The sequence below is a fragment of the Spermophilus citellus genome (genome assembly GCF_964194105.1).
Source record: "Spermophilus citellus genome assembly, chromosome: 2".
Classification (NCBI taxonomy): Eukaryota; Metazoa; Chordata; class Mammalia; order Rodentia; family Sciuridae; genus Spermophilus; species Spermophilus citellus.
Window position 1 is genome coordinate 45,569,336 of NC_138183.1, and position 26,064 is coordinate 45,595,399.

At 37.9% G+C, this 26,064-nt stretch overlaps 1 protein-coding gene across 3 annotated transcripts in view; it reads left to right on the top strand.

The window, feature by feature from the left end:
• Nucleotides 1-26,064, top strand: part of CAAP1 (caspase activity and apoptosis inhibitor 1) — a 460,161-nt gene that overhangs the window by 262,577 nt on the left and 171,520 nt on the right. The window contains exon 7 of one of the 3 annotated variants that reach the window (XM_081264029.1): nucleotides 13,827-13,965. The exons of the other annotated variants lie outside the window; for them this stretch is intronic. Coding sequence (XP_081120155.1) covers nucleotides 13,827-13,921 — 95 coding nt within the window. The 3' untranslated portion in view covers nucleotides 13,922-13,965. Of the gene's footprint in view, nucleotides 1-13,826; nucleotides 13,966-26,064 lie in introns of those variants that run through there. 3 annotated transcript variants of the gene reach the window in all.

Here is a 26,064-nt window from a genome sequence, read left to right on the forward strand (position 1 = left end):
GAAATGTAAAAATTTAGGGGATTTACCCATCAGTCAGCAAAATGATTATATTCTAAAACTGGAGAGGGTCTTAAGGATCAAAGAGATAAGAGGAACAAGTTAAATAAAAATGCATTTGAGAAAGAAGGCCATCAAAGGCCAATGAGACCAATTGCAGATGCCATTTCCAAAGCCACAGGTGCACTATTAACCTCAGGTTGTAGAATAAAGTTTTATTAGTTGGTCAATGTGTGATATGTGAATGGATCAGAGGCCAGGATAGTAAGGACATTCAAAATAAAGGAAATGTTGAAGGAAAAAGTGTGAATGGCTACTTCCTTTATGGACATGGCTATTATGGAAAATACAATCACATTTCATTTTTTTTTCTGAATGTTACAATTTAACTACTGGTATTCTGTCTTCTTGTAAGAATACATCTTTATGAGCCAATTTCATGGAAACCATATGACTGGATGTTGACCATTGCAAAATGACTTTGCTATTAGGACAGTATCTCTGCTATTTTTTTTTTTTTCATTCTCCACTGAAATGCCCTAGAAAGCAGTGAAACTGTTGGTCAATAGGTGATTAAGCCCAACTTTACATAGATTTAAAGTGCTTATCAGAGTTCAGGACCATTTCTTCCTTTCTTAGTTTGAATTATATTTGACAATCAAGTAAACAGTTCTCAGAGTGACAAGAGTAGACTTTAATGTCCCTCAAAGAGTGATCATAAATGCTTTTTCCAAATGTAAATATTTTTAAACAATAGCAAAAAACCCCAAAAGGTCATGCATTACTCAATTTCTCTCTTGTGCCACTACACTTGTATTGTGGCAAGAAAGTTTTGGAAGTTTAGTTCAACATTGACAATTTAACTTTAATTAACTTCCTGCATGCAAATATATAATGACATTTGCAAAAACAAGAGACCCCTTTGGAAATTAGATTTGAAGAGATTAATAAGCCCAAGAATCTAAATTTGAATTACTCCACGGACAGCATGTGGAGTAGCAATTATCACCATTATTTGATAGGCAATGTTTAAATTAGATTTAGATTTAGTCTTCCTATTTCTCAATCAGAGGTATTTTTGTACTTTCCCCCTTTCCAAGACATTTTTTATTAACACAAGTATATGTGAATATGTGTGTATGTCTGTATGTGTTTTTGAGCGTGCATGCATGAAATTGGCCAGAGATGCCGCTAAATATCCTACAATGGACAGGCAGCTCCACACAACAAATATCCAGTCTAGAATGCCAAATGTGTTGAGTTGCAGAATCCTGGTTTTGGTTTAGGCATAAGAAATTCACAAGTACGAGTGTTATGAAAACCTTGTCTCACCTACTCCTGCCAAAGTACTGAAATCAGACTCCTTTTAAATCTGGTTTGCTCATTTTCTTTTTAAGTGTTTCTCCTTTCACACTTGAATAGGATCCTTTAACTTGGGGATCAGAGCCACAAAGGAATTAATTGACCATAACTAGACTTACAAAAAGGGTGAAGTATAAACAGATTTTCTGAATAATTTGCTTAGGCCCATCTACAGGCATGACTCTGTTAAACTACTGTTTTCCAGTATTAGAATCTGGGAATCTGGTAACATCTATGGAACATAGGGACCATCCCTTCATTAGGTCCTTAATAATCAGTTTTACATAGAGGAAAATGTCTCTATTAGTATATAGAGGCTCATTAGTTTCCCTATACATTTACTATTTAATTTTTAAATGTGAAGTTTCTCTGCTTTACCTCTTGCTGTTTTATTGATTGCTCTTTTCTTGTTCCTTCTTCTTCATCTCTTTGTGATTTTACATTCCTGTGTTGTCACATATCTTTACAAGCAACACTTCTCAGAGTGTAAGCCCTCCAGTTGCCTGGGAAGAGCTTCCTGATCTTTGTGCCTCATTCTTGAGCTGCTTTCTGTGTCTTTTCTGATAAGGCTGCACTTTTTGTTGACCATTTGCTTATAACTCTCAGCTGAGTATGAACACAAACGCTTGCTTGGCTATATGGATCTTGGGTTAATGATCTCAATAATATTTTTGCCTTTTAATTGATTTGCTTATTATAATCTCTACTGTTCCAGAAAAGATTTGATGACATTTACCAAAGCACTTTTCAGGACTTTCTGACTACTTTGGCTACACTGCCTGATAGCCACACTAACTATAATCCAGATAGAACTACAAGCCAGCTCTTTTTGATATTTGAATATGGACAATCCCTCCGTCTTAGAGTCTAGGGAGGGATTATTTGTCTTGTCCTTGAAAACTGAAGCAGAAAGAAAACACATCTGTCACTAGAAAGCCCATATCTCTTAAGATAACTTTTTCTCTCTCTTCTTTTCTTGTTCCATACTTGGAAAGTTTCCCTTTGTCCCAGAAGGCAGGAGAAAGGGTATACTTAGCATGTCAAACCTATGGCTACTGGTCCCTCCAAACTACTGCTATCCACCAAGTAAAATTGTCTTTATCTCTTCTAAATTTTTTAACTCTTCCTTGAACCACTAAATGTGATCTAACTACAGAAGTATAGAAGTAACGGCAAAATTTCTGGGTCACAAAGAACCAAAAAGATCAGTAATTAACTGTGTAATGAAAATTTGAATGGTTAAAGTGGTAGGAAATTATGTATTCCTTCTGTTTATCCATGGAGACCTAGACTTTAGAGATGGGCATTTGGCAAGACTCCCAGAACATTCACACCATCACTCTGAGGTGAAGAGTTAAGACTGTGGGCTGCAGATCCTTTCTTAAGGTTAAAGGTCAGTGACATATTGTCCTTTTGCAGCTGAGGACCCACCTCTGAAATCACTCCTGTTAAGAATTTTCTCATTTACAAAATCTCCTTTATGCAAAGCTTTCCTTTGGATCTAATCAGAAATTTAATTTATTCAGAGATAAGGAAAGAAAAGGGAAGATCTTAGCTTCTCTGATGTGAGGGATCTGAAGAAATTAGAAGTGAAAAAGATAAATATCAGAGCATCAGCACTACACACATTTCCTAATGGATAAGATCTTTGCTTTTGTTATTTTAATTTTCTCTGCATCAAATCAGATAACCTATGAGACTTCAATAATGATGATGCAAAGTTGCTAGCTTTCTAGGTCTCATGAGAAAGGCCTAAAGTAATTTGGAAATTTTATTTGGGTCCAAAGGGAAGATAGACTCTCATTCATTCATTCGTTTATTCATTTGTGAAGGCCTGCTATGTAAATATATGTCAGAGCAGGTTATGGGTATGAAAAAACAAGTCAAAGTATTGGGAATGCATGATATTATAAGGAAAAAATGTAAATATAGGATATAAGAGCAATCAGGCACAAATAGGTGGCACACAGAAAAAGCTGTTGATGAATGCTTTTCAGCTGAAGTTAGGACGCTTTACAGAAAAGGCTCTTGAGTCTTGAGTAATGTTGTAGAACATTTGTTTTAGCAGTTTTGTCATCACTGTGACCAAGAGACCTAACAAAAACAAGTAGAGGAGAGGAAAAGTTTATTTTGGGCTCGTGGTTTCAGAGGTCTCAGTACATAGACAGCCAACTGAGCTCATTTCTCTGAGCTTGAGGTGAGACAGAACACCATAGCAGTAGGGCGGCATGCTGTTGGAAGGCTTCTCAGGACACAGCAATGAGGAAGCAGAGATAGATCTGCTCACCAGGGACAAAATATAAACCCCAAAGCTATGCCCCCAGTGATCTACCTGCCCAGAGTTACCACTTAGTTAATCCATATCGGTGGATAAATGCACTGATTAAGACTCTCAAGCCCATTTATTTAACCTCCAAATTTTCTTGCATTGTTTTATACATGAGTTTATGGGGGACACCTCATATTTTTGGCAGAAGGGGTTGGGAAAAGACATTTAAGGCCAATAAAATGCACTAGAGAAGAGTTGGAGATGAAAACAATGTGAGAATTATGTAGCATGGATTTCATTCTGGGGATCAAAATTGGATTGGTTGAGAAGCAGATAAGAACTAGATGTGTTATGTTTAGAAATGTTGGCTTTATTTTTCAGATGGTATATTCCAATGTATATCACATTTGGTGTTTACGATCATACCTCTCTTTATCAAAATGTGCTTTTCAAATATGTCATCATTCCCTGGTAAGTACAGAGAGAGATGATGTGAGGGGGTAGAGGGAAGTGAGAGACAGAAAAATTTTTTCCTTATAGAAACAAGGAAAATAAAATGGAATGGATACTGATGTGGCCATTATTAATGGTTAAAACAATGGAATATGAAGTACATTAGTTCCTTTGTATAACCTGTCCTAATGGTGGCAATGTTAGAAGTATAGAACATCCAAAGAAATCAGGCAAAGTAAGTTAGTGAATATTTGAGAGAGGAACATTTTCATCCACAGCTCCTATATTGTGTAGTATGGTAGTTTGAACATGAGATTAGGGATAACTAGAAATCCAACAACTCTGGAGTGACATAGCAAGAAGGCAGAATAAGAAGTTTTCTAATATTATCTCCCCATGGTGCTTGATTTGATCCATGGTAAAGAGTACATTTTGGGGAGTTTGGGACTCCAGCAGAGAAGTTCTAGCACACACTGTTGAAGCAAAAATTTAGAGAATGGATGCATTTAAGAGGGTAAGAAAAACCATTTCACTTCACCTATATCATCTCCCTCCCCACCCAAGGGAGCACAGCTCATGCCAAGAGAGACCCCCTCAACTCATGATTCTTCTGCTACAGAAAAGTAGAAGTATATTGAATGAGCACCTGGATTGCCTAGATGTATAGGACACTGCCCAAGGGACCTACCTACTTCTTGCCCTGTCCATAATATTAAATAAATCAGCATGGCTTAGTGATTCAGAGAGGCTGGGAGCAGAGGAGAACAGGAAACTGACAGCAACCAGAGCTCAGAACTCAACAAAGGGCTGCATGTCTGTATTAGTTTCATGATACTATAATTAAATACTTGTGGTGGACTAACTTTATAAAGAAAAGAGGGTTTATTTTGATCACAGTTTTGGAAGTACAAAGTCAAACTAGCCTTATGCAAACTTTTTTGGGGGCTCCCTTTGGCTCTGTCACTTCATGGAAGATGAAATGCTGGGAGCAGGTGTGAGAGAGTAATCACACTGCCAGGCAGGAAGTGAGAGATTCAGGGTTGAGACTAAGGCTTTTATAACAACCCACTCTCATGAGAGCTAAGGGCTCCCACAAGAGTTATCTTAACCCTTTCTGAAGAAGACCTAAGGACTTTCCACTAGGCCCCACCTCTTAAAGGTTACCTACTATTTCTCATTGTCACATTGAAGACCAAACTTCCAATACAAAAACCTTTTGGTGACATTCAAACTGTATCTAAGTCACAGTGGCAACTGAGGGGAAAAGAAAGAAAATCACATACAGGACTTATTGCTCACCATTGTAGAAGTTGCAGAAGGAGATGTGAGAGAGACAAAGAAGGAGAAAGTTTATCTAAAGAGATAATGTCTAAAAACATCCTAAATGATGCAAGAGATAAGGACATCTAGGTATGTGAGTCTCAAAGGTCTCAAAAGTGGTTCAACCCAAAGAAGGCCTCATTGAAATGCATTATAATCAGATTGCCAAAATCAAAAAAAAAAAAAAGATTTGAAAACAGCAAGAGAAAAGAGAACTGTCACAGGCAATTCCCAGTAGCCTATCAATCAGCAGATTTCTTAGCAGAAAGTTTACAAAGGCCAGACGAGAACAGGGTGATATGCTTAAAGTGCTGAAAGAAAAAGTAATAAACAAAAATACTTGGCAAGGCTGTCCTTAAGAAATGCAGCAGGATGTCAGCAAGAACTTTGACTGGATGGGCTTATTAAATTTCCCTCCACACAAAATACCACAACAAGGAGAAAGGCATTGCATTGAAGTGTTTGGGATAGTGTCAGAGTGTAGTGGGGATGTAGTGGCACTTTTGTTTCAGAGCATGGAGATACATGATGTCCTTGTAAAGAAGAGAACTAAGTACATAGCATCTAGTGCTTTTTCTCTTAAGATCAACCCTGAGTGGGGCTTTATTCAGTGGGGAAAGGATAAGCATGGAGCTCTGGGCAGTCCCCACTCACACCACAGTCTCTGAGGCATTTGCTACTGGAGAACACTGTGGCCTATCCATGCCCTGAACCCAGTTTGGAGAGTTGTCAGGTTACCACACTGATGCTCTGCCTTAGAGAAAGGGCCCATCTGATGTTGTACCCTCCCCCACCCAGACTCTTGATGTATGGATCCATCTTGAGACCCTACTACATAGGGCCCTATAAAGCAGCTGGGAAGCTGCCCTTGGCAGCTTGACTGACCCAGATCAACAAACCAACCAGAGGCCCTCTCTACCCACAAGCTGTCCCAGAAATGCTCAGATGGGTTTACCCACCCACTCTTGGCCCCAGAAAGCAACCAGGCAGCCTTGTTCATCCTCCTATTGTCCTAGAAGCATCTGGGTGTCCCGTGAGCACATTCAGCCCTGGGAAGCATCCAGGAAACCAGCTTGGAATGGTTTGGCATCCAGAGATCCAAGGAAGCAGAGGAGCCCACCCACCTCCAAACTTGGGAAACAGTTGAGCAACATTTCTTAAGTGTTTTGGCTCACTGAGCCCTGCCCATCCTCACGTACACAAGAAGCATTCTCAGAAGCATTACCCCTGAGACACTGAAAAGCATAGATTCTTGACCCTGCTCATGCATCCTCACCCATAAGAAACAGTTGGACAGACATCTCTAAGCGGGTTGGTCCTTAGAAGCCCCAGAAAGTTCCTCATGCTGTCCTTGGGCACTGCAAGTGTTCTGTATGGGCCCACTGGTGTGGTCCAGACCTTACAGAGCCTTTAGACACAGACAGGTACTGCACCCTGCTATTGGGCATAATGTCCCACCTAACTGGTCCCATTAGAATGGCCCATCCTTACACAACCTGTTAGAAGCACAAATCTGGGTATAACAAAGCTGGATACAACAAATCTGGAGCTACCAGTGAGCTTGTCCTGCCTAAGGCAGCTATATTTCCAGTTGGCAGTAAAATCTAAAACCTCTTAGAACCTAGGTTACGGAGACATTGGCAGATACTTCCAACATTGATTCAAGTTGAAAAGCTGCATTGACACCACATTAATTTACACACCTGGAACCAAAGCCAACACAGTATATCCAATCAACATGAGAGCACACTGCCAACAGAAAGCCTTTTACTAAGAAAGCAACCCTATAAAATTGGTAGAGGTAACTAACCCACCAAATGCACAAATACCGACATAGAAACACACACATACACACAAAAAAACAAAACAAAACCAAACCCTAGGTAACATCCAAAGGAACATAATAACTACCTAGCAACAGACTCCAAAGAAAAGGAAATTGATAAATTGTCTCACAAAGAATTCAAAGGAATGATTTTAAGGAAAAAAAAGTGTGGGGGGGTGGGGTGGGAAAAGAAGACTCAAACAAAATCATAAATAAAACTGGAGATATAACAACTGATACTACAGAAATATTAAAAAAGGTTCAAAAGAGACTACCATATGCAATTTTACACCAAGAAATTGGATGACCTAGAAGAAATGTATAATTTCCTAGAAATATACAACTTTTCAATACCAAATCATGAATAAATAAAAAATATGAACAGAACAATAATAAATAAGAGTTAATACCAATCCAAATTAAACTCTTCCAAAACACTGAAGAGGAAGGAATACTTCTGAACTCAGAGTAGGCCAGCATCTTATTAGGCCAAATAAGCTCATGGCACAGAAAATAAAAAAATAGAGGCTAGTATTCCTGATGAACTAAAAGTTCATCTAAAAGTTCTCAGTAAAATACTAGCAAACCAAATTCAGCCGCATATTAAAAGGATCATACTGTTATCAAATGAGATTTCTCTCTGGAATGTAAGGATGGTTCAAAATAGGCAAAGCTCAATCCCCCCAAACCAAAGGCTGAATGTTCTCTCTGATATGGGGATGCTAACACAGAATAAGAGTTGGGGGAGGAAAGAATAGAAGCTCATTGGATTAGACAAAGGGGAATGAAGGGAAGGGAGGGGAGATGGGAATAGGAAAGACAGTAGAAGAATCTGACATTACTTTCCTATGTTCATATGTAAATATACGACCAGTGAAACTCCACATCATGTACAAACACAAGAATTGGAAGTTATACTCCACGTATGTATAATATGTGAAAATAATTCTACTGTCCTGTATAACCAATAACAAAAAATTAGAAAAATAAAAAAATACCCACCTAGGCAAAGCAGTAAACAGGGTATACCACACTAACAGAATGAAGAATAAAAAACATATGATCATCTCAATAGATGCAGATAAATCATTTGGTAAAATTCAATTTTATACCCAAAATAAGTAGTTTTCAATTTCTTTGATCACATAAGACCAGGTTGCTTATTTGTAGCATATCTCTTCTTTTTGCAATCTCTCCAGTCTTGTTTATGTAAGCTAAATGGCTTCTGAGATATTGCTCCCAAAACTCCCTCACTTCCAATTCCTATCTCTTCCTAAAACTCAGTCCTTCCCAATGAAGATATTGACTCCTGAATCCTATCTCCACGTCTAAATCCAGTGTGGTGATCATGGTAGGAGAAGGGTAGAGACAGAGGCAGTCTCTTATTCATTGCAAAATTTTGGATTGGTTCTTTCTCAGTTCCTCTGGAAATCTACCTTTTTTAAATTAAAAAATTAAAAAATTTAAATTTTTAATTAAAATCCTCTAGTTTACCTCTGACTTCTTTCATTTCTCAAATCTTTTAATTCATTATCCTGATTAACAAAACAAGAGGCCCAGAGGACTAGCAGGCAACGATGGCACATTTCTCTAAAAGGAAGTGTGTTGGAGAGAGATTGTAGAGAAGAGAGGCTGGGGAATATTCACAGCCAATGCCTTGCCAAGGGTGAGGATAGGGTGGATTCTGTCTGAGTGCAGCAATGAAGGAATGACTTGTCTCTATAAAACTGAAAAACAATAGCAAAATATCAAATGTTGACTTTCTTTGTATTATAACTATGAACCAGCAATTCTAACATTGTCAGTAGTGAAATACCTACTCCTACCCTTTGTACACCATGGCTCAGAAATGCAGAGTTCTTGTTCTAGTCCCACATTGATTTTCATTTGTCTTTGTTGCGTTAAATGACTGCTCCTCTTAGATCCTGAAATTTTCTTCTGCCACGTTATTCTGAACTCATTTTGTCTGCCTGGTTTCCTCTCTGAAGAGGAAGTTGTGCAGTAGAAGGTCACCTTTCAAACGACATGGATTTTCTCCCTATAATGACAACAAGCATGGTAATGACAAGAACAGAGCTGTTACTTGTGATGGGAAAGGAGACAGAAGTGAGCCTTGCTGTTAGTCACACTGTCCAGGATCAATGACACTCTGCAATAGCATCAACGAGTCAATTCACATGTACAAATGGGTTCTCCCCATTGGCTGCTGCCGAGTTCAATGACAACTGTTTGCCTTAACTATAATTGTACTCAATTCCCAGAAAGAGAATAATGACTTTTTACAAGCTTTTTAGGTTGTTTGACTTTTAGAATGTTTGCAGAAAGAACATCCCCAATAGTCAATTTTTATGCAGACAGACACCAATCTAACTTGTATTGCTTAAGTGATTATGTATATGGAGGCTATAGCCAGGACACTTAATTCTTTTTTTCCCCAACTTCTGGACTGATTAACTTGAAAAATAAATATTGACTAAAGCAAGGACTTATTGCCTTGATGTTTTTATTTTCTAGAGCAGATATCACCTTGAAATCCACATCACTAGCTTCCGTGAAGGTTTGCTGTGAACTTTTTGTTCCTGTTTGTAATCTACTTTCCAATTAATGCTGCAACTGCATTCAGTGTATGTCTATAAGCGGCTCTGTAGGGGTTAGAAAGCTGAGATTAACATACAGCAGTCACTTTAGGAATATTTTCCAGCAACAAAGATGAAGTAGGATTGAGATATTAGGGAGGAGTTTGACTTTACTGGTGAAGCTGAAGTTGACCTGTTTGCTCTTCAGCTGCAAGACCACCCACACAACACATGTTCCCATCCCAGATGCTGTTTTTCACCAAGCATACCGGTAGACTTACTGGAAATAAAGACTAACTGCCTTTGAAATCAACTTGCAGGTTTTCTTTTCTCTCCTTTTGCTAGAGGTTTGAGCTCCTTCTAATAAAAATCTTGGCCAGCTGTATTTTAGCCCCTAGTCGAATATTCTTGGTGATGAGAATAATATTGCTCCCAGGTACATCTCATTTAATGGTATAATAGTATGAAGCTCTAGTTCTTAGACATTCTTATTTTGAGTTAAAATTTCTCCACTGCTTGTCTTCTTGGGTGATAAAAGAAAAGAAAAAAAGGAAAGGAAAGCAAACAATTGTACTTCCTGTCTGCTAGAAGTAGAAAGTTAGAAGTTTATTGGAATCTTGATTATTCCATGCATATTCCTTATGCATTCATTAGTTTATAAAGTGAAAGTGGAAATTTTGGAGAAAGAAAATTCAAATCTGGGCTTCAGCGTGTTTTTGACATTCAGGACCTCTATGGGTCTTATCCTGGAGGCATTTAGCTTGCATCTTTATATCTTTGTTTCCCCACCCTACTTTTAGGTTAGCAAGTATAAAAAGATAACAGAATTATGAATGACAGCTGGCTAGGACAGGTAGTGGTTGTTATAGTTTTTGTGTATGTGTGTGTGTGTGTGTGTGTGTGTGTGTGTATGTGGGGGAATTGCAAAAAGGAACAGGGAGACCCTAATCTTTTTCTTCTTATGATTTGGGAAGAGGAAATTCTGCCACCACTCCTCCCCTCCTCTTCCCTTGCCCCCATAATTGCACAATTAGATCCATCTCTTGTCTCTCATTTTAAATACCCAGCTGCTTCTCTGAGCCAGAGGCTCTGGTGACATCTTTTAGTACCATGGACATTTTGGTTGGGAAGGAATATCAGCCTCCAGAAGCCATGTTTCTTTGTTGAGCCTCAGCAGAAATCATCCTGCCCCATGGCTCCTCTCTGTGAGATAGAACTGAAGAGGGCCCTTCAGGTTTAAGGAAAAGAGAAAGAAGTTGACCTTTTATGGGACAACATGAGTAGCACCTAAGTTGGAGTCAGAGGCCTGGGGATCAGATAGAACAGGTGTGAGCATCTGAGGGTATTGAACTCCCTTGCTGTTTAAAATCCCAAAACCATTAGGGAAATAAATTTCCATTATAATCAAGCCTACCAAGGCTATGAACAAATGTCTCTGTCCCCTGACTGTCAACCCTGACTGTCAAATAAGTGGGTGAGATTGTGATGGAATGTAAAGTTCTTTTCAGCTCTTATAATCTGAGAATCTAAGCTTCATATTGAATTAAAGAGTTCAAAATCAGGTTTGAGTTGAGGGTGGGAGAAGAGAGACTGTGTTGTTATTAAGACCCTTTGTAAAAATCCTTTTGAAAGCATATACCCTGAACTTGAAAGTGATTTACTTTCTCAAACAGTAGCAAAGCTTTCTAACCAAAGGACTTCTATTCAGTATGTAAGGTGGAGGGAACAGTGTGTGACAGACTAAAGTGAATGCTTTATGTTTGGGTGGGTTTGAACATATCTAAGGTGACTATTACTTTGATGAAGTCTTTTAGGAGGAGTTACAGGGATGAAAGCACAAATTTGTATAGCATAAGCTTATAGAGTGTGTTTAACTGACTTAGATATTGCCACAGAAGCAATACTACTCAAAGGAACTGTGTTCACTTAAAACAAAATCCACAGAAGCTACACAATTGAGCCCTGAGGATATTAAAAACATTACTAGTGACCAAGAAGGGGAAACTACAGAATCATTGATCCTCTAGTTTGATGGGTTTCATTTTTATAATGAAATCCTTTATTGTTCTCTAATTCCCTGAGCCTCAACACATCCTATAATTTCTCTCTTCACCACCATTATTAAGCAATAAACAGTTTTGGTTAATGAAATATTCTAGTCCATGGGGACCTGTCATACACATCATGCATAGAATGCCAATTGAAAGGAACTTTTTAAAATGAAAAGACATACTGGTATTTTATGTTCATTCTGAAAAATTTAGGTGCTGTTAACAAAAGAAGAGAAAAATTATTTTAGGCAACAACAACAACAAAATCAACACATATACCACACTCCAAGACAAACAAAACCCTGCAAAACCCCAAAACAAAATATGTTCATTATAAGAAGGTTGAAATAGATTATATTAGTTGAGGAACTATTTTAGTAAATTAGATTTGAACAGATGGCAAGGGTTTAAATTAAGGTAGAGGTAGTAGACATGCATTGAGGGAGAGTGATAGGGAAATTATTTAGGAAGTAAAATTTATTGGCCCCAGTTATATGATAGAGAGGGCAGAGAGGGAGAACAGAGAGGAGTCGGGATGTTCCTTAAGCTTTGCTTTGGAAGACTGAGTGGATACTTACTAGTGCCACTTATTGAAGCAGAGGCCATGGACATAAAAGCTTGCTTTGGGAAAAAAATGACAACTCTTACCTTGGCATTTTTGCATTTGAGATGTATATGGGCATCTTTGAATGAAAAGCCTAGTACACAGATGAATGTCCAGTTAAACTGATCTATAGTACGTGATTTATGGCTAACGATGCAGGAATGAATGGGATTTCCAAGAGATACAGTAGTCAAAACAGTATTCCTATGGACTCTCCATTCAAATGATAAAATAGATTAGAATAGAATATTATTCCAGGAAAAGGAGGTTTCTTGGAAGTTAAAGGAAAGGCTTTTTTTTTTTTTTTGGGGGGGGGAGGAAAGTAAGAAGAGTAGTGCAAATATCCCAGATAAGTCAAGTAAGTTAAAGATCTAAAAAGTAACTTTCACAGTAGAGCACTTCTTTTCCAGTCCCCTTGTTTCTCTAAGGTGCAATTCCCATGTACTTATACCTATTCTCTCATCTCTTTCTTTGACCAATAGCAATAGCTGTTAGACCATTTTTCTGGACTGGAGCTTATATATTAACAAACATGACCACTGGAGCAGGATGAGATTTGGACTCCTCCTCCTTCCTCTTCTACCTAAGACAATAAAATGGAAAGCAGGGTTCAGTGTGTCTGCCCTATAGACTCAAACTTATCCTTGGGTTGACTGGTCCTGAGGAGGTAGGAAGTTGATAAGCTCTGTTGGTTCTCACATCTAAGCCATATTTTTCAATATTAGCTTCATCATTTTTTCTTCCTTCTCTTCTGATGCAGAATTCCATAAAGTAGAAATGTACTCATTCTTCTCCAGGATATATAAAGAACTCAAAAGACTTAACACCTAAATAAATAAATAACCCAATCAATAAATGGGCTAAGGAACTGAACAGACACATCTCAGAAGAAGGTATACAATTGAAAGACAACTATATGAAAAAATGTTTAACTTCTCTAGTAATTAGAGAAATGCAAATCAAAACTAAGATTTCATCTCACTCCACTCAGAATGGCAATTATCAAGAATATAAGCAATAATAAGTGTTGACAAGGATGTGAAGAAAAGATACACTCATACATTGCTGGTGGGACTGCAAATTGGTGCAATCTCTCTGGAAAGCAGTATGGATATTCTTTAGAAAACTTTGAAGGGAACCACCATTTTACCTAGCTATCCCCCTCCTTGGTCTATACCCAAAGGACTTAAAATCAGCAGACTATAGTGACACAGCCAGTCAATGTCCATAGCAGTTCAATTCACAATAGTTAAACTGTGGATGCAAATTAGATGCCTTTAAAAAGATGAATGGTTAAAGAAACTGTGGCACATATACACAATGGAACATTACTCAGCACTAAAAGAGAATAAAATTATTACATTTGCAGGTAAATGGACAGAGTTGGAAAATACCAAGCTTAGTGAAGTAAGCCAATCCCCAAAAGCCAAAGACCAAATGTTCTCTCTGATAAGTGGATGCTGATCCATAATGGAGGGTATGGAGAGAATGGAGGAACTTTTATTGGACAAAGGGGAGGGAGGAAAGGGAGGGGAAATGGGGGCACGAAACATGGTGGAAAGAGATGAACATCATTACCCGGGGTTCATGTATGACTGCACATATGGTTCAACTCTGCATCCTGTATAACCAGAAGAATGAAAAGTTGTGCTCCATTTGTGTACAATAAATCAAAATGCATTCTGTTTTCATGTATAACTAATTAAAAAAAGAAAAATATACTTTCTTGTGCTCCACCAAACCTTCCCAAAATAAATAATAAAGTTGGAAATTATGATCTCCTTGTTGTTCTCGGTGTAAACAGTTTTAGTCAGATTTTAGAGCACTGTAGAATGAATAGGAAGAGAGGAAATAGGCTGTGAATAAATATATTCTTTTAGGAAACACGAATTCAAGAAAGAAGATGATTGCTATAGGAGATGTAATGTCATGGAAGAGCTTTTATTTTTAAAATCACACGTCTAATGCTTGGTTGTGTATTGGAAAATAAGCCATGGTAAAGATTTAGGAGAAAAGAAGTGGCAATAAAGATGAATCAAAGTCTCTGAGACTTTGGGGTTGAAATTGAGAACAAAGCTTGACCATGGTTAGAGAGAAGGACAAACACATCCTGTTAAACAAGAGGGGCCAAGAAAAGGATAGGCTTGACTGAAATTAGTAGTCTATGGTCTTTTGAGAAGTTAATTGAGGAGAGAAAATTATAACTGTGGTTGAGAGAGTTCACACATCTTCACGAGTCTCTGTCATGTAAAATGAAATGTAACCCTGGGGCACTGAAAAAGAATTTGGAAGTTGTTAGAGATCTTTGCTTCAGTTTGTGGTAATATAATCATACACTTTGCTACATACAAGGCCTCTGCATTTTGGGTAAAGTGTACATCCTACTGGAATTGGGCACCTTCATGGGACTTGGTTTGGACATGGCATGCTAGTCGGTAAATGTGAACAGAGGACTTGTATGTGCTTGTGTTTGGCTTGATCAGCATGAAAAGGTCCTCTGTAAGTAGCCACTACACCTTCAGACTGGGCTTCAGAATGACTATACACAAAGCATAAATGATCCCAACCCATAGCTGTGGATCCTACTGAATACCGTTTTGAGAAGACGGACCACAGATCAAATGTTCCAGCATGCCCTCAGGCACCACTCAGAATATGTATAATTATTCTTCTGCAGGAAAGTCCTTCATATACATGAAGACTCCGTCTTATGTCTTTTTTTTTTCAGATTAGATATCATCATTAGTACTTGAATTCTATTCTCACACTTTTCTCCAGTATAACACTAATCTATGAGTATAGTTTTTAGATTTTCTCTTTCCTTAAATTGATTTCTCTGGAGGCTATAAGCACTTGGATTCACACAAGGGTTGGGAGAATGTATAAGACCACATTTCTTGGTAGAGTGGACACAGTGGTCACTGTTGACTTCCCAGAAATGGGAATGGACTTCTTTGTAGCTGCTCTGAGAAACAGGACCAGAAAGCAACTTGCTAGGAAACTAGATCAGTCAGGGTCTAGTCAGGAAATGAACCTTTTCAATTATTTTAACAGAGATAATTTCATATAAACAACTGCTAAAGGGTATTGAAGAACTGAAAAAGTAAAGAGCAAGAACTGAAGTACCACAGTAGGGAGAAATGGCAGAAATCAGCTACCAGCCCTTGGACAGGGAAAAGACTGATTTCCAGAGTCCCAGTCCCAGGGTCGCAAAGCTGCTGACAGAGGGTGGACTTGAAGGATTAGTTAGATTCAACATCTTCATATGTGAGACCATGTCTCCTCCATTCTCATGGCTATGTGACAAGTGTGTATGTATGTGGGAAGGAATTGCTTTCCTAGGCCAACCTGGTGAGGTCTGAGCTGCCCAGCTGCACAACTCTGGCACATGACATACTCAGGCAAGTGATTTTCTTCTCAGAAACGTGTCTTTAAATTTGCATGTTTTACTCTCCGGCTACCCATGAGAAACAAGGGGAGCAAAACTGGGGCTGTCTTTATTTTGCATTACTCCGTCATTGTCTTCCTTCCCCTGTGGCCTTCATTCCATTCTGGGTATCTGGCTTGTGTTGCTATCACTCTCCAAAAGGGGCTTGCTGTATGACACCTCACTGTTGCTAGAGCTATTGGCTACTCTCAGGTTCTTGTGTTGATTTCTTTGGGATATTTGATACCATTGGGTCTTCTCTCCTTGAAGCATTTCGTGCCTTTATTTTTATGGTTATGCAATATTATTTTATTCCCATGTCTTTGCCCCTGAGCTTTCTTCTTCTCTTTCTTTTCCTCTCTATTTCTGTGTTTCATTTAGCTCTTCTGTCCATCATTTTTCACTAACATTTATTTCATTTTTATGAAAACTCAGCATGATTCTAGACCTTGGAAAATTTACCTTTTCTAAGATATCTTGTGACCAAAGACATTGCCTCCAGAGCTGAATCCTATACCATCCATTGTCTTTGGAGAAACTATCTATTTAAAACATCTTTACCTATCATGCATTAACACTAATGAGTTCTCACACAAATTCTAATGCTCTTTCTCCAGTTATCTACTGAATAGTTGGGCATTCCATAGGTGCCCTATATGTGGTTCAACATATTAAAAATTAATCTTTCTTCTCTCACTCTAGTTTTTTTCTCTATAGGCTATCTCCTATGCTGAACAAAAGTTATGGGAGGTCATTGTTTTGGACAAGCCTTCTGCACTAGCCCTGGCAGACTAGACCAAAGCAGAATGCAGCCACTTGTGTGAAGTGCCACCTGATCAAACTAAACTTTGAAATGGTCCAGTTTTTGAGGGAATAGGAGATTGCAATCAATGTGATTCAGCATAAGAACTCCTTCTCTCTGGTTAAGCCTTTAAAGAAATTAGCTTCAAAATAACTGGTCCACAATCTGTTCTCTGTTTCTGCTTTCTTTAACCTATTTCTGCCTATAAATGTAAATAACTCTGTTCTGGAACACTAATTCTATGTTCTAGAATGACATGTTTCCTGATTCTAGAATCACAACAAAATGGCAAATAGCTTTTAATTTTATTTTTTCTTTTTAGATATACATGACAGTATAGTGTATTTTAACATATTTTACATACATGGAGTATAACTTCCCATTATTGTGGTTGTACATGATGTGGAGTTACACTGGTTGTGTACTCATATATGAACATAGGAATGTTCAAAATTTATGTCCAAAAGTTATGAACATTCTACTGTCTTTCTTAATTCCATGCCCCCTCCCTTCCTTTCATTCCCCTTTGTTTAATCCAATGAACTTCTATTCTACCCCCTTACTGTTTGTTAGTATCTGCATATCAGAGAGCACATTTGGCCTTTGGTTTTTTGGGTTTGGCTTATTTCACTTAGCATTATAGTTTCCAGTTTCATTCACTTGCTGGCAAATGCCATAATTGCATTTTTCCTTATGGCTGAGTAATATTCCATTGTGTATATGTATCACATTTTCTTCATCCATTCATCTGTTGAAGGGCATCTAGGTTGGTCCCATATCTATTTTGAATTAAGCTGCTATAAACATTGCTGTGGTTGTATGACTGTAGTATGTGGATTTTAAGTCCTTTGGGTAAGTACCAGGGTGTGGGATAACTGGGTCTAATGGTAGTTCCATTCCATACTACTTTCCAGACTACTTTCCAGAGTGATTGCACAAATTTGCAGTGCCACCAGTAATGCTTGAGTGTACCTTTCCCCGGATATCTGTGCCAACATTTATTATTACTTGTATTGCAAGTAGGTCTTTAAGTTTGTTGTATCATTTTTGGTACCTACTATTACTCTTTTCTAGAAAAGTTCCAGTTATGTTGTTTGTTTCTGGAGGCAAATTTATCACCTTTCTTTCCTATCACCTTTCATCCACTTGAAGTTCCTGGGGATAATGAAGAAAATATAGCATATCCAATAAATAATCTTCCTATACACAAATTTGTCCAAGAAATAATTCATATGTGTCTTTCATGGGCCTGATTGGCACTGCAGGTGCAGAGGTGCACACATCCCTTTTCTTTCTATCAATTGTAAATTAAGATTTTTTTCCTTTGAAATACCTTAACCTTTCTGGTCTCTTGCTGGGAACCCTGAATTTCCAAATCCAAAACCAGAGTAGGTATATGTTTGTTTGTTTACTGTGTGCTTCAGGTGGTGCCCAGGTTGGTTTTGTTTATTTCACATAGCTTATTTTGTAACCTTTCATTGGTTTGCAAAGCAAAGTCAAATCATTTTGTCTTAAAATGACTGGAAAGCATAACTCAACATAAGGCAAACAACCAAAAACAGCCAAATAAATATTGGGCAAAGGATTTGGATAAACATTTCTCAAAAAGGGATACACATATGGCCAATGAGTACACGAAAAGATAACAACATCATTAGTCATCAAGGAAATACCAATCAAAACCACAATGAGATAGGACTGCACACCTACAAGGGTGTAATTTAAAAAAAAATGGTAAATAAGTGTTGGTGAGGATGGTGAGAAATATGGACCCTCTGCACTGCTGATGGGAATGCAGAATGGTGTAGCAACTGAGAAACCAGTTTGGTGGCTCCTCAAAAATTAAAAACAGAATTTCTATATCACCCAAGAATTCCACTTCTAGGTATATATCCAAGAAAGTAAAACACAGGTCAAAACAGAAACATTTACTTGACTGTTCATAGGAAATTATTCACAACATTCAAAATCAACCCAACTTCCAGAAACTGATGAATGGATATAAATACAGCATATTGATACAATAGAATATTGCATAGTCATAAAATTATTCTGCTACGTGGATGCACCTTGGAAAGATGCTAAGTGAAAACATCCAGACACAAAATGACACATCTTGTATAATTCCACTTAGAAGAAATGTCCAAAAGAGGAAAATCCAAAGAAGCAGGAAGTAAATGAGATGTCCTGAGGACTGAGAGGGAGGGGGCAACTGTGAATTGTTTAATTGTCTAACTGAAACAGGTTTCTTTTTGGGTGGAATTCATGGTTATGGTTATACTACATAGTAAATGCATTACATTCCACACAAGGGCACACTTTTAAAGTGTTTTAATATTTTATTGTGTATATTTAAGGTATACAACATGATGTTATAGTATGCATATAGATAATATAATGGTTACTAAGGTGAAGCAAATTGACTTATCCATCATCTCACATAGTTATTTTATTTATTTATTTTGTGTGTGGCAAGAACAGCTAAAATCTATTCATTTAGCAAAAATCCATTATGCAATAGAGTATTTTTAGCTATAGTCCTCACCTTGTACATTAGATCTCTAGCCTTGTTCATTTACATATCTGCTAACTTGTATCATTTAATCTATATCCCACCTGCCAGGTCCCAACCACCATTTTATTGTCTAACTCTGCATATTTGACTTTTTAAAAGTTTCCTGAATTGTACAATATGATGAATTTTGTATGATGTGTATTTTACCTCAACAAAACAGAGATTGGAAAGAAACTGATTGAGATGGAGACAATGAAGACATAGAAGAAGGGATAACATGAAGAATGGTTGAATAAGTCAGGGACTTGACTCACTGATAATAGAACAGGGAGTAAAACCAAACTTCTGTAGCCATTCTGCCATTAGTAAATCCTTTTAAAAACTTTTATTAAAAATGAAAGTCTACAGGGAGGAAAAAGGATTTACTATGTATTGGAAAACATCAAACAGAAAGCTATTAAAAAGCTTTTCCTGACAATAATTAAACGAGTCACTATATCCTGATCACCGTGATTGGTGTCACCAATGAGTCTTTCTTGTTAAGTGTTTTTCCCTCTTAATAATTCCATAATCTTATTCGCACAGATTCAAAAGTGAGAATTAAAGCAACACTGATTTAAACAGGCAGCTTGAAGACACAGAACGTATTCTAATCTAATTTTCCTGTCCAGAGGAGACCAAGATGTAAGTAGGGAAGGACATGATTAAAGTAAGAGTAAATACTTGAATGTTCTGGGCTTGCCTTTAAAATGCTACTGCTTCCTATTTCTATTCAGTCCAGAGTGAATATGGGAATGCCAAAGGCTAAATGGAAACTCCGGTCCCCACTGGGATGTTTCCAGTGTGACAATGGCTTATGGTCTAAAGGACGGAGGGCTGTGTCTTCCCGTGTGCTCTCTCTAGAACTGAATGGCCACTAGTAGAAAGTGGCAAGAGCTAAGTGACCCTCTGAATGTAGAATGATGTTGGGAAGCAAGGGTGGGGACATAATGACCAGGGGCCTGGCTTCTATAGTGTCGGGAAGGGTGAGGCTGGAGCTGACATGCAGTTGGTTTGCCTCAGGACTGCCACAGACAGCGTGAAAATACTGGTTGGTAAGTGTCTGATGACTTGAGCCTCTACACTGTCCTGCCCTGCTCCTCGCAAGCCAGAAACTAGAGAGTTAATGTGTGGCTTTGCAGGAAGCCTCCAATTCCCCGAGTTAACACCTGGCCAGGGCTATTTTGGATGGCTTTCTGCCTATGCAGTACCATTTGCTAAGGATATTGAATATCACCCCAGAATAGAGCTCCCTACAACTGAATCCTTAAGACCTTGATATTCCATTTTAACCTCAGTTCCTGAATTAGGAAACACATTCTTTCCTGGTAACCCAGACAAGCCACCCTAGTATTTAGGTTATCCAACTTAGATCTTCATCTGATTAGAGGGTTTTGTGATGTTTAAAATGGTTTTATGATTTTTACAGCAGAAAAAAATTATAGAAATTTTATTGTTTCATGCTGAGCCACTAAAAATTTCTGTTTCTTCTAACTAGGCTGAGGAAGATTAGAAATTTGAGGGACATACTTTAAAATCTTTGCCTTGTCTGTCATCAGGCAAAAATTCAAAAAGTCTCTCAGAGGCTTTTTTTTTTAATTCTTCTTTTTGATTCATGAATTCACATTTCAAATAAACCTCAGATATTCAAACTTTCAGATTGAAAGTATGACCTTAATGATGTTTCTTTGCACTTGTTTTATTTTCTAAAAATTATTTAGTTTGATACCATCAGCTAAAATCCTGAGTGGAAAGATAAATAAACAGTAGTTGGAACTTGTTATTGTATTTTTCCTTTCTAGTTCAGTTTTCTTAATCACAATAAATTGGGTTGGTCCATTGCTAGTGAAAAACACACAAGCCTTTCTGGGTTGTGGGTGGAGTTAAGAGAAGTTAAGCCCTCTGAAGGAGGCAGGTGTTGGTGGTGGTTGGTTGAAAATTGGTGGGGACAGAATAGTTTGATCCTGGCTTCCATCCAACTGACAGATCTGCAGATTACTGGGAACAAAAACATGGGCATGGCCAGCTCCCTGAGCTCAAGTAGTCTTTGCGCAGGACTTTTATAAAGCAGTGGAACAAAGGAGAAAAACCATTTATTCCTTTCCTTTTATCTTTTCTTAGCTGAGAAGTATGTGAACTTGGTAATTCTTTTATGTTCTTAAAAATTTCAAGAGAATTAGCTTATTCTTCTAAAGAACACTGAACAGAAGAGAAAATGCTGTTAATAACAAATGATTTCCATCTTCCTCATTCTAGAGAAGATTTTAATTGATTCTCAAAAAAATATGGCAGGAACTCTAAATGCTATCTTGGACCTTGAGGAAAAGGACTAGATGAAGGGAGAGCAAAGGAGTGTGTTGGTGTTGCCTCTGGTCACTTTACATAACCACAGTACCAGCTTCAGTATTGCTTACCTTCTGAATTTTTAATGTGAACGAGAAGGAAATTATATTTTGCTTAAGCCACCTGTGTTTTAGATTTCTTAGTTAACAAAGCCAAACCGATTTTTTTTTTCTACTTTGAAGAACTAGGTCTTTGTTATGGTTTTCTGTTTCTCTACAGCATTACATCCTTTTCAGTTCATTTCATAGATCCCACTGAACATCTGCTATACATCAGGCATTGTAGAAAGCACTGTCTATTCAGTGGTTAGCCAAAGGAAGTTTCTACCATCTGAAGCATAGTGGAAAAGATAGACAATAAAGTGTGAGAAATAATCATTTGTTTCCTGTTTTTATTACCTTTGTTCCTCTCCTGACTACATTGAATTGTGACCTGTATATGTTCTTCGTTTCATGTCTTAGAGTCAGAGTAAGGGACCATATAACTTTATTATTTCCTGGCATGACTTTCAAAAGTCATTGGCATATGTGACTTTCAAAATGAGGACTCTGTGACGCCGGTTATCTTTCCACATAAAATTTAGAAAATCCTGTTTGAAAAGCCGATTTTAATAGCTAGTATATCTTCAATTTGAGGATTGTCTTTCCTAGTATAGTGAAGGGTCTCTGTGTGTGTGTTCGTGTGTGTGTGTGTGTGTGTGTGTGTGTGTGCATCCACGCACACATGCTTGACTTCTGGTGGTTGTGTTCCTTTTGTGATTTAACAGGTGCTAGGATTTGCTTTTGTCTTTACTCTGCCTCTGCTAAAAATCCATATTTGTTCCCTAATTGCTTTTTTTTTTTTAATGACCCTCAGCCATTTTATGGCTTTCCTAATTAGGTATTCTCTAACTCACTGGTTGTGAGAATGATAGCTCAAGACTACTCTCTCACTCAAGATGTCTGTGGGGACTATGGATGAGGGAGACAATGGCCCTGTAACCATTGGCTCTGTTAGTTGCGTGGGTCCTCAGAGGCTCCACCTAACATGCTAATTTCTTCCCTTGTGGGCTCCCACTGATGCTGTAACTTTGGGTGGGTTTGAGTCCCTCTCCTCTAACCTAACCTAGTCCTGTGGCTCACTTACCTCTTCACAATAGCACGTTGCTCAAGGAGAGAAGTAATATTTTGGCCATGAAAGCAAACTAAGAGAGGACACTTGGAGTTTATCTTAAAGACAGAAAATAATTTATTGATTTCAAAAAGTTTAGCCCCTGCTGAAACAATCTGAAAAAAACCAGTGGCATCGGGTCCATTAAATTCAAGAAACCATAAATTTCAGTTATTGGCACAAACATTAAGTATCTTGATATGTAGAGCTACAGTCTGATAATATTGCTAAATTTGGGTTCTTCATGACAAGATATTGAGAAATCCATGAAATTTATGACGTATTAGGGCAATGTGCTATGTCACTTAATTGATGAAAAATCCATCCTCTTTGAATCATGTTATGAAAACTGCTAGCAAAGAAATAAAAGGAGTCCAAAGTTCAGGACAGATGAGTGGAAACTTTGGGGACAAACACTGATTAGACTGTAGAAATCCTTTTAAAATGTCAACCTCCTCTTCTGGGGTGGTGGGGGTTGTCAGTGCTTGCAAACTCGAGGTTGTGGGAGCAGCTTCAGGGGTGCGGGAGGCTTGGCCATTCAAAATAGAAAATCTAGGTTTGCCTGGATTCAAGCAGTTTTCTTTGTACACCCACCTTAATTCTCCCAGTCCTTACAGGGGTCAATAGGTAGAAGAGAAACAATGGTTATGAAAAGAGTTTTTTGAGTAAGATTTATGTGGTAATGGAGCTGGTTTGCAATTCCAAATGCTTGTTCTCTTTTATATTCCATATTTTCTGTCTACTGTTAAGTTTTGGGTATTCTGCCTGGATTTATAGTTTTCCATCATAGATTCCATTTCTCCCATTGTCTTTCTCCTCATTATGGGTCATCTGTTCCTGCTTCTTTCGTGCCTAATGAGGCATGCCCGATATTGTAAATTTATCTTTGTAGGTGATAGATATTTTTGGATTCCTGTATGTGTTATTGAACTTTGTTACAGTGCACACAGCTAGGTAAAAACAGTTGGCTCCTTTTGGGTGTGGTGGGATCAGAACATCCTTTAGATTGGGGCTGTTTTTCCCCACTAGGGAGGCATTACTCTTCTGATTATGCTGCTTAATGCCCATGAAGGGTGAGGCTCTTCACTCTAACCAGTGAGAATAAGAATGATTCCTAGTCCTGTGTGAGTACCGAAGATTGTCTCCTCTGTTCCTTTCTCATGGTTCTTTTTTCTTGTTGCGGTTGGTTTCTTTATTTGTATAGATTCAGTTGAAGACTCACACAGGACCTTTTGCAGATCTCTAGGGCTCTGTCTGTGTGCAGCTCTTCCTGGTTGCTCTATGAACATTGGCTGTCTTAGTTTCCCTAGGCAACCAGTTCCATCTCCTCAACTCAGGGAACATATAGGTCCAGCTGGGTTCCCAGGATCCCCCTTGGTGAAAACTTTCCAGGCAATAAGATGTAATACACGTATGGCTCATCTTATTTTTTCCTTATTTTAGAGATCATTGTTCTGCGCCATCTGATGTCCAATGACTAAAAGCCACATTTTGCCTATTTTGTGGTAGTTATCTCAAAACTGTTTTGAAGTTGTTTCAAGTTTCTATTTTGTTTACTCCATCTTGTCCAGAGCGGAGGTCCCATTGTTTCATGTATTATAGCAGATAAATTCCCTCTGAGTAGACATACTGTCCTCAACAGGGATCTTGCCTCAGTGTTCTGGTGTCTGAGAGGGATTAAAGACGTAACTCATTCTGGTATAAACTCAGTTCTTATCTACGTAATCACACTGTCTCACTAGTCTCATCTCCTCATTGAGGCATGGTCCCACATTGAATCCCTGAGTAGGTTTGTTCTTTGCTTCATTCATTAATCTTTCTTTTATTTATCCCTTTGCTATAAGTTACTTAACTTTCATGTAATCATTTACATTAAACTCAATTACTGGAGAATTTCAGGGAATCAGTCAGTGACTTCCTTCTGGGAGTCTACAGTCTAGTTACTGAGAACAGCAGATGATCCACATGGTTGATTGTGATGGTTGCCGTGAAGGAAAAGCCCAGGTGGCACTATAAGAGTACATAAGTAGGTGCCTAACTTCACCTGGAGTATCAGGTTTCCCTGATACTGTCAGGAGGTGACTGTAAATTGGGACTGGCTAGGGATTATAAGATAGGACTGCTTTTTTGTTTTGTTTTGTTTTGTTTTACTAAAGGAGCTACACTGTTCCAAAATTGTTTCTTGAGTAATTAGCACAAAATCCAATGTCTGAAAATAAAACATTTCTGACATATCACCCAGGACCTCAATTGCAGAGAAAGGCAATCAAATGGGAAATGTCTAGCAGAACTTTACTGAATCATTAGACATACATGAAAATGATTAACATTATAATGTTAATAGTTATTTATTTTAGATTGTGGGACTCTGAATAATTTTTTAAAACTTCTCATTTCTCCAAATTTTCCAAAGTGAATCTGCATTGTTTCTATGATTAGGAATAACAACAACAAACCAGAAAACGAACAAAAGGGAGGAAGAGTAAAAGGAAAAAATATAAAACATAATTTAGGTGTTTAATAGGTGCATCCGTGAACGGATCCTGTAAGTACCACCTGGAGACATTATGTGTCATGTGGCAAAACATCAATGCTGTTTCCAAAGACACATTCTCAAGCATCAAATGAGTCATCTTACCAACCGTTTGGGAAACAAATTCAAAACAGAATCTTGTCTTCAACTTCTGTAGAGTGTGATGCTTGTCCAGTTTTTTAAGACTGGTCTTGAAGGACATGGGCAGATGTGCGTGGTAAGCTGGTGAGCCTCTTGGAGGATGCTTATCTCTTCCCATGGGTGTAGTTTCTTGGCATGTGGAAATCACAGCAACTCTGGTCCTGGAAGAATTGTGTGCCAATGTCACAGGGAAGGCAAATGGGGGAACATCTCTGTGTATGCTGCTATTTTTAAGCAAAACCATTTCCACAGAAACACGACTTTTCTAAATTTGGAGCTTTTAAACCATACTCATTTCTTTAGAGCTCTGCATGCAGACCTCTCGTGGGTCCAACTAGAGGAATAGGGGATCAATGTGAAGTTTGAATTATTTATTTATTGTTTGTGAAGAAAATGATATATTTCTTGAATAATTTTTCCTTCGTTTTCTTTATAGTTTTATGAAGATATAATTGATATATAAAAAGTATACATATTTAATGCATAGGTTGTGAGTAACTTTAACATACATGTATATTGATGAACCTTTATTGCAATCAAGATAATAGGCATATTCACCACTGCCAGAAAGTTTTTTATGCCTCTGTGTGTGTATGTGTGTGTGTATTTAAGATAAGAACACTTAGTATGAGATCTAATCTCTTAATTTTTAAAATGT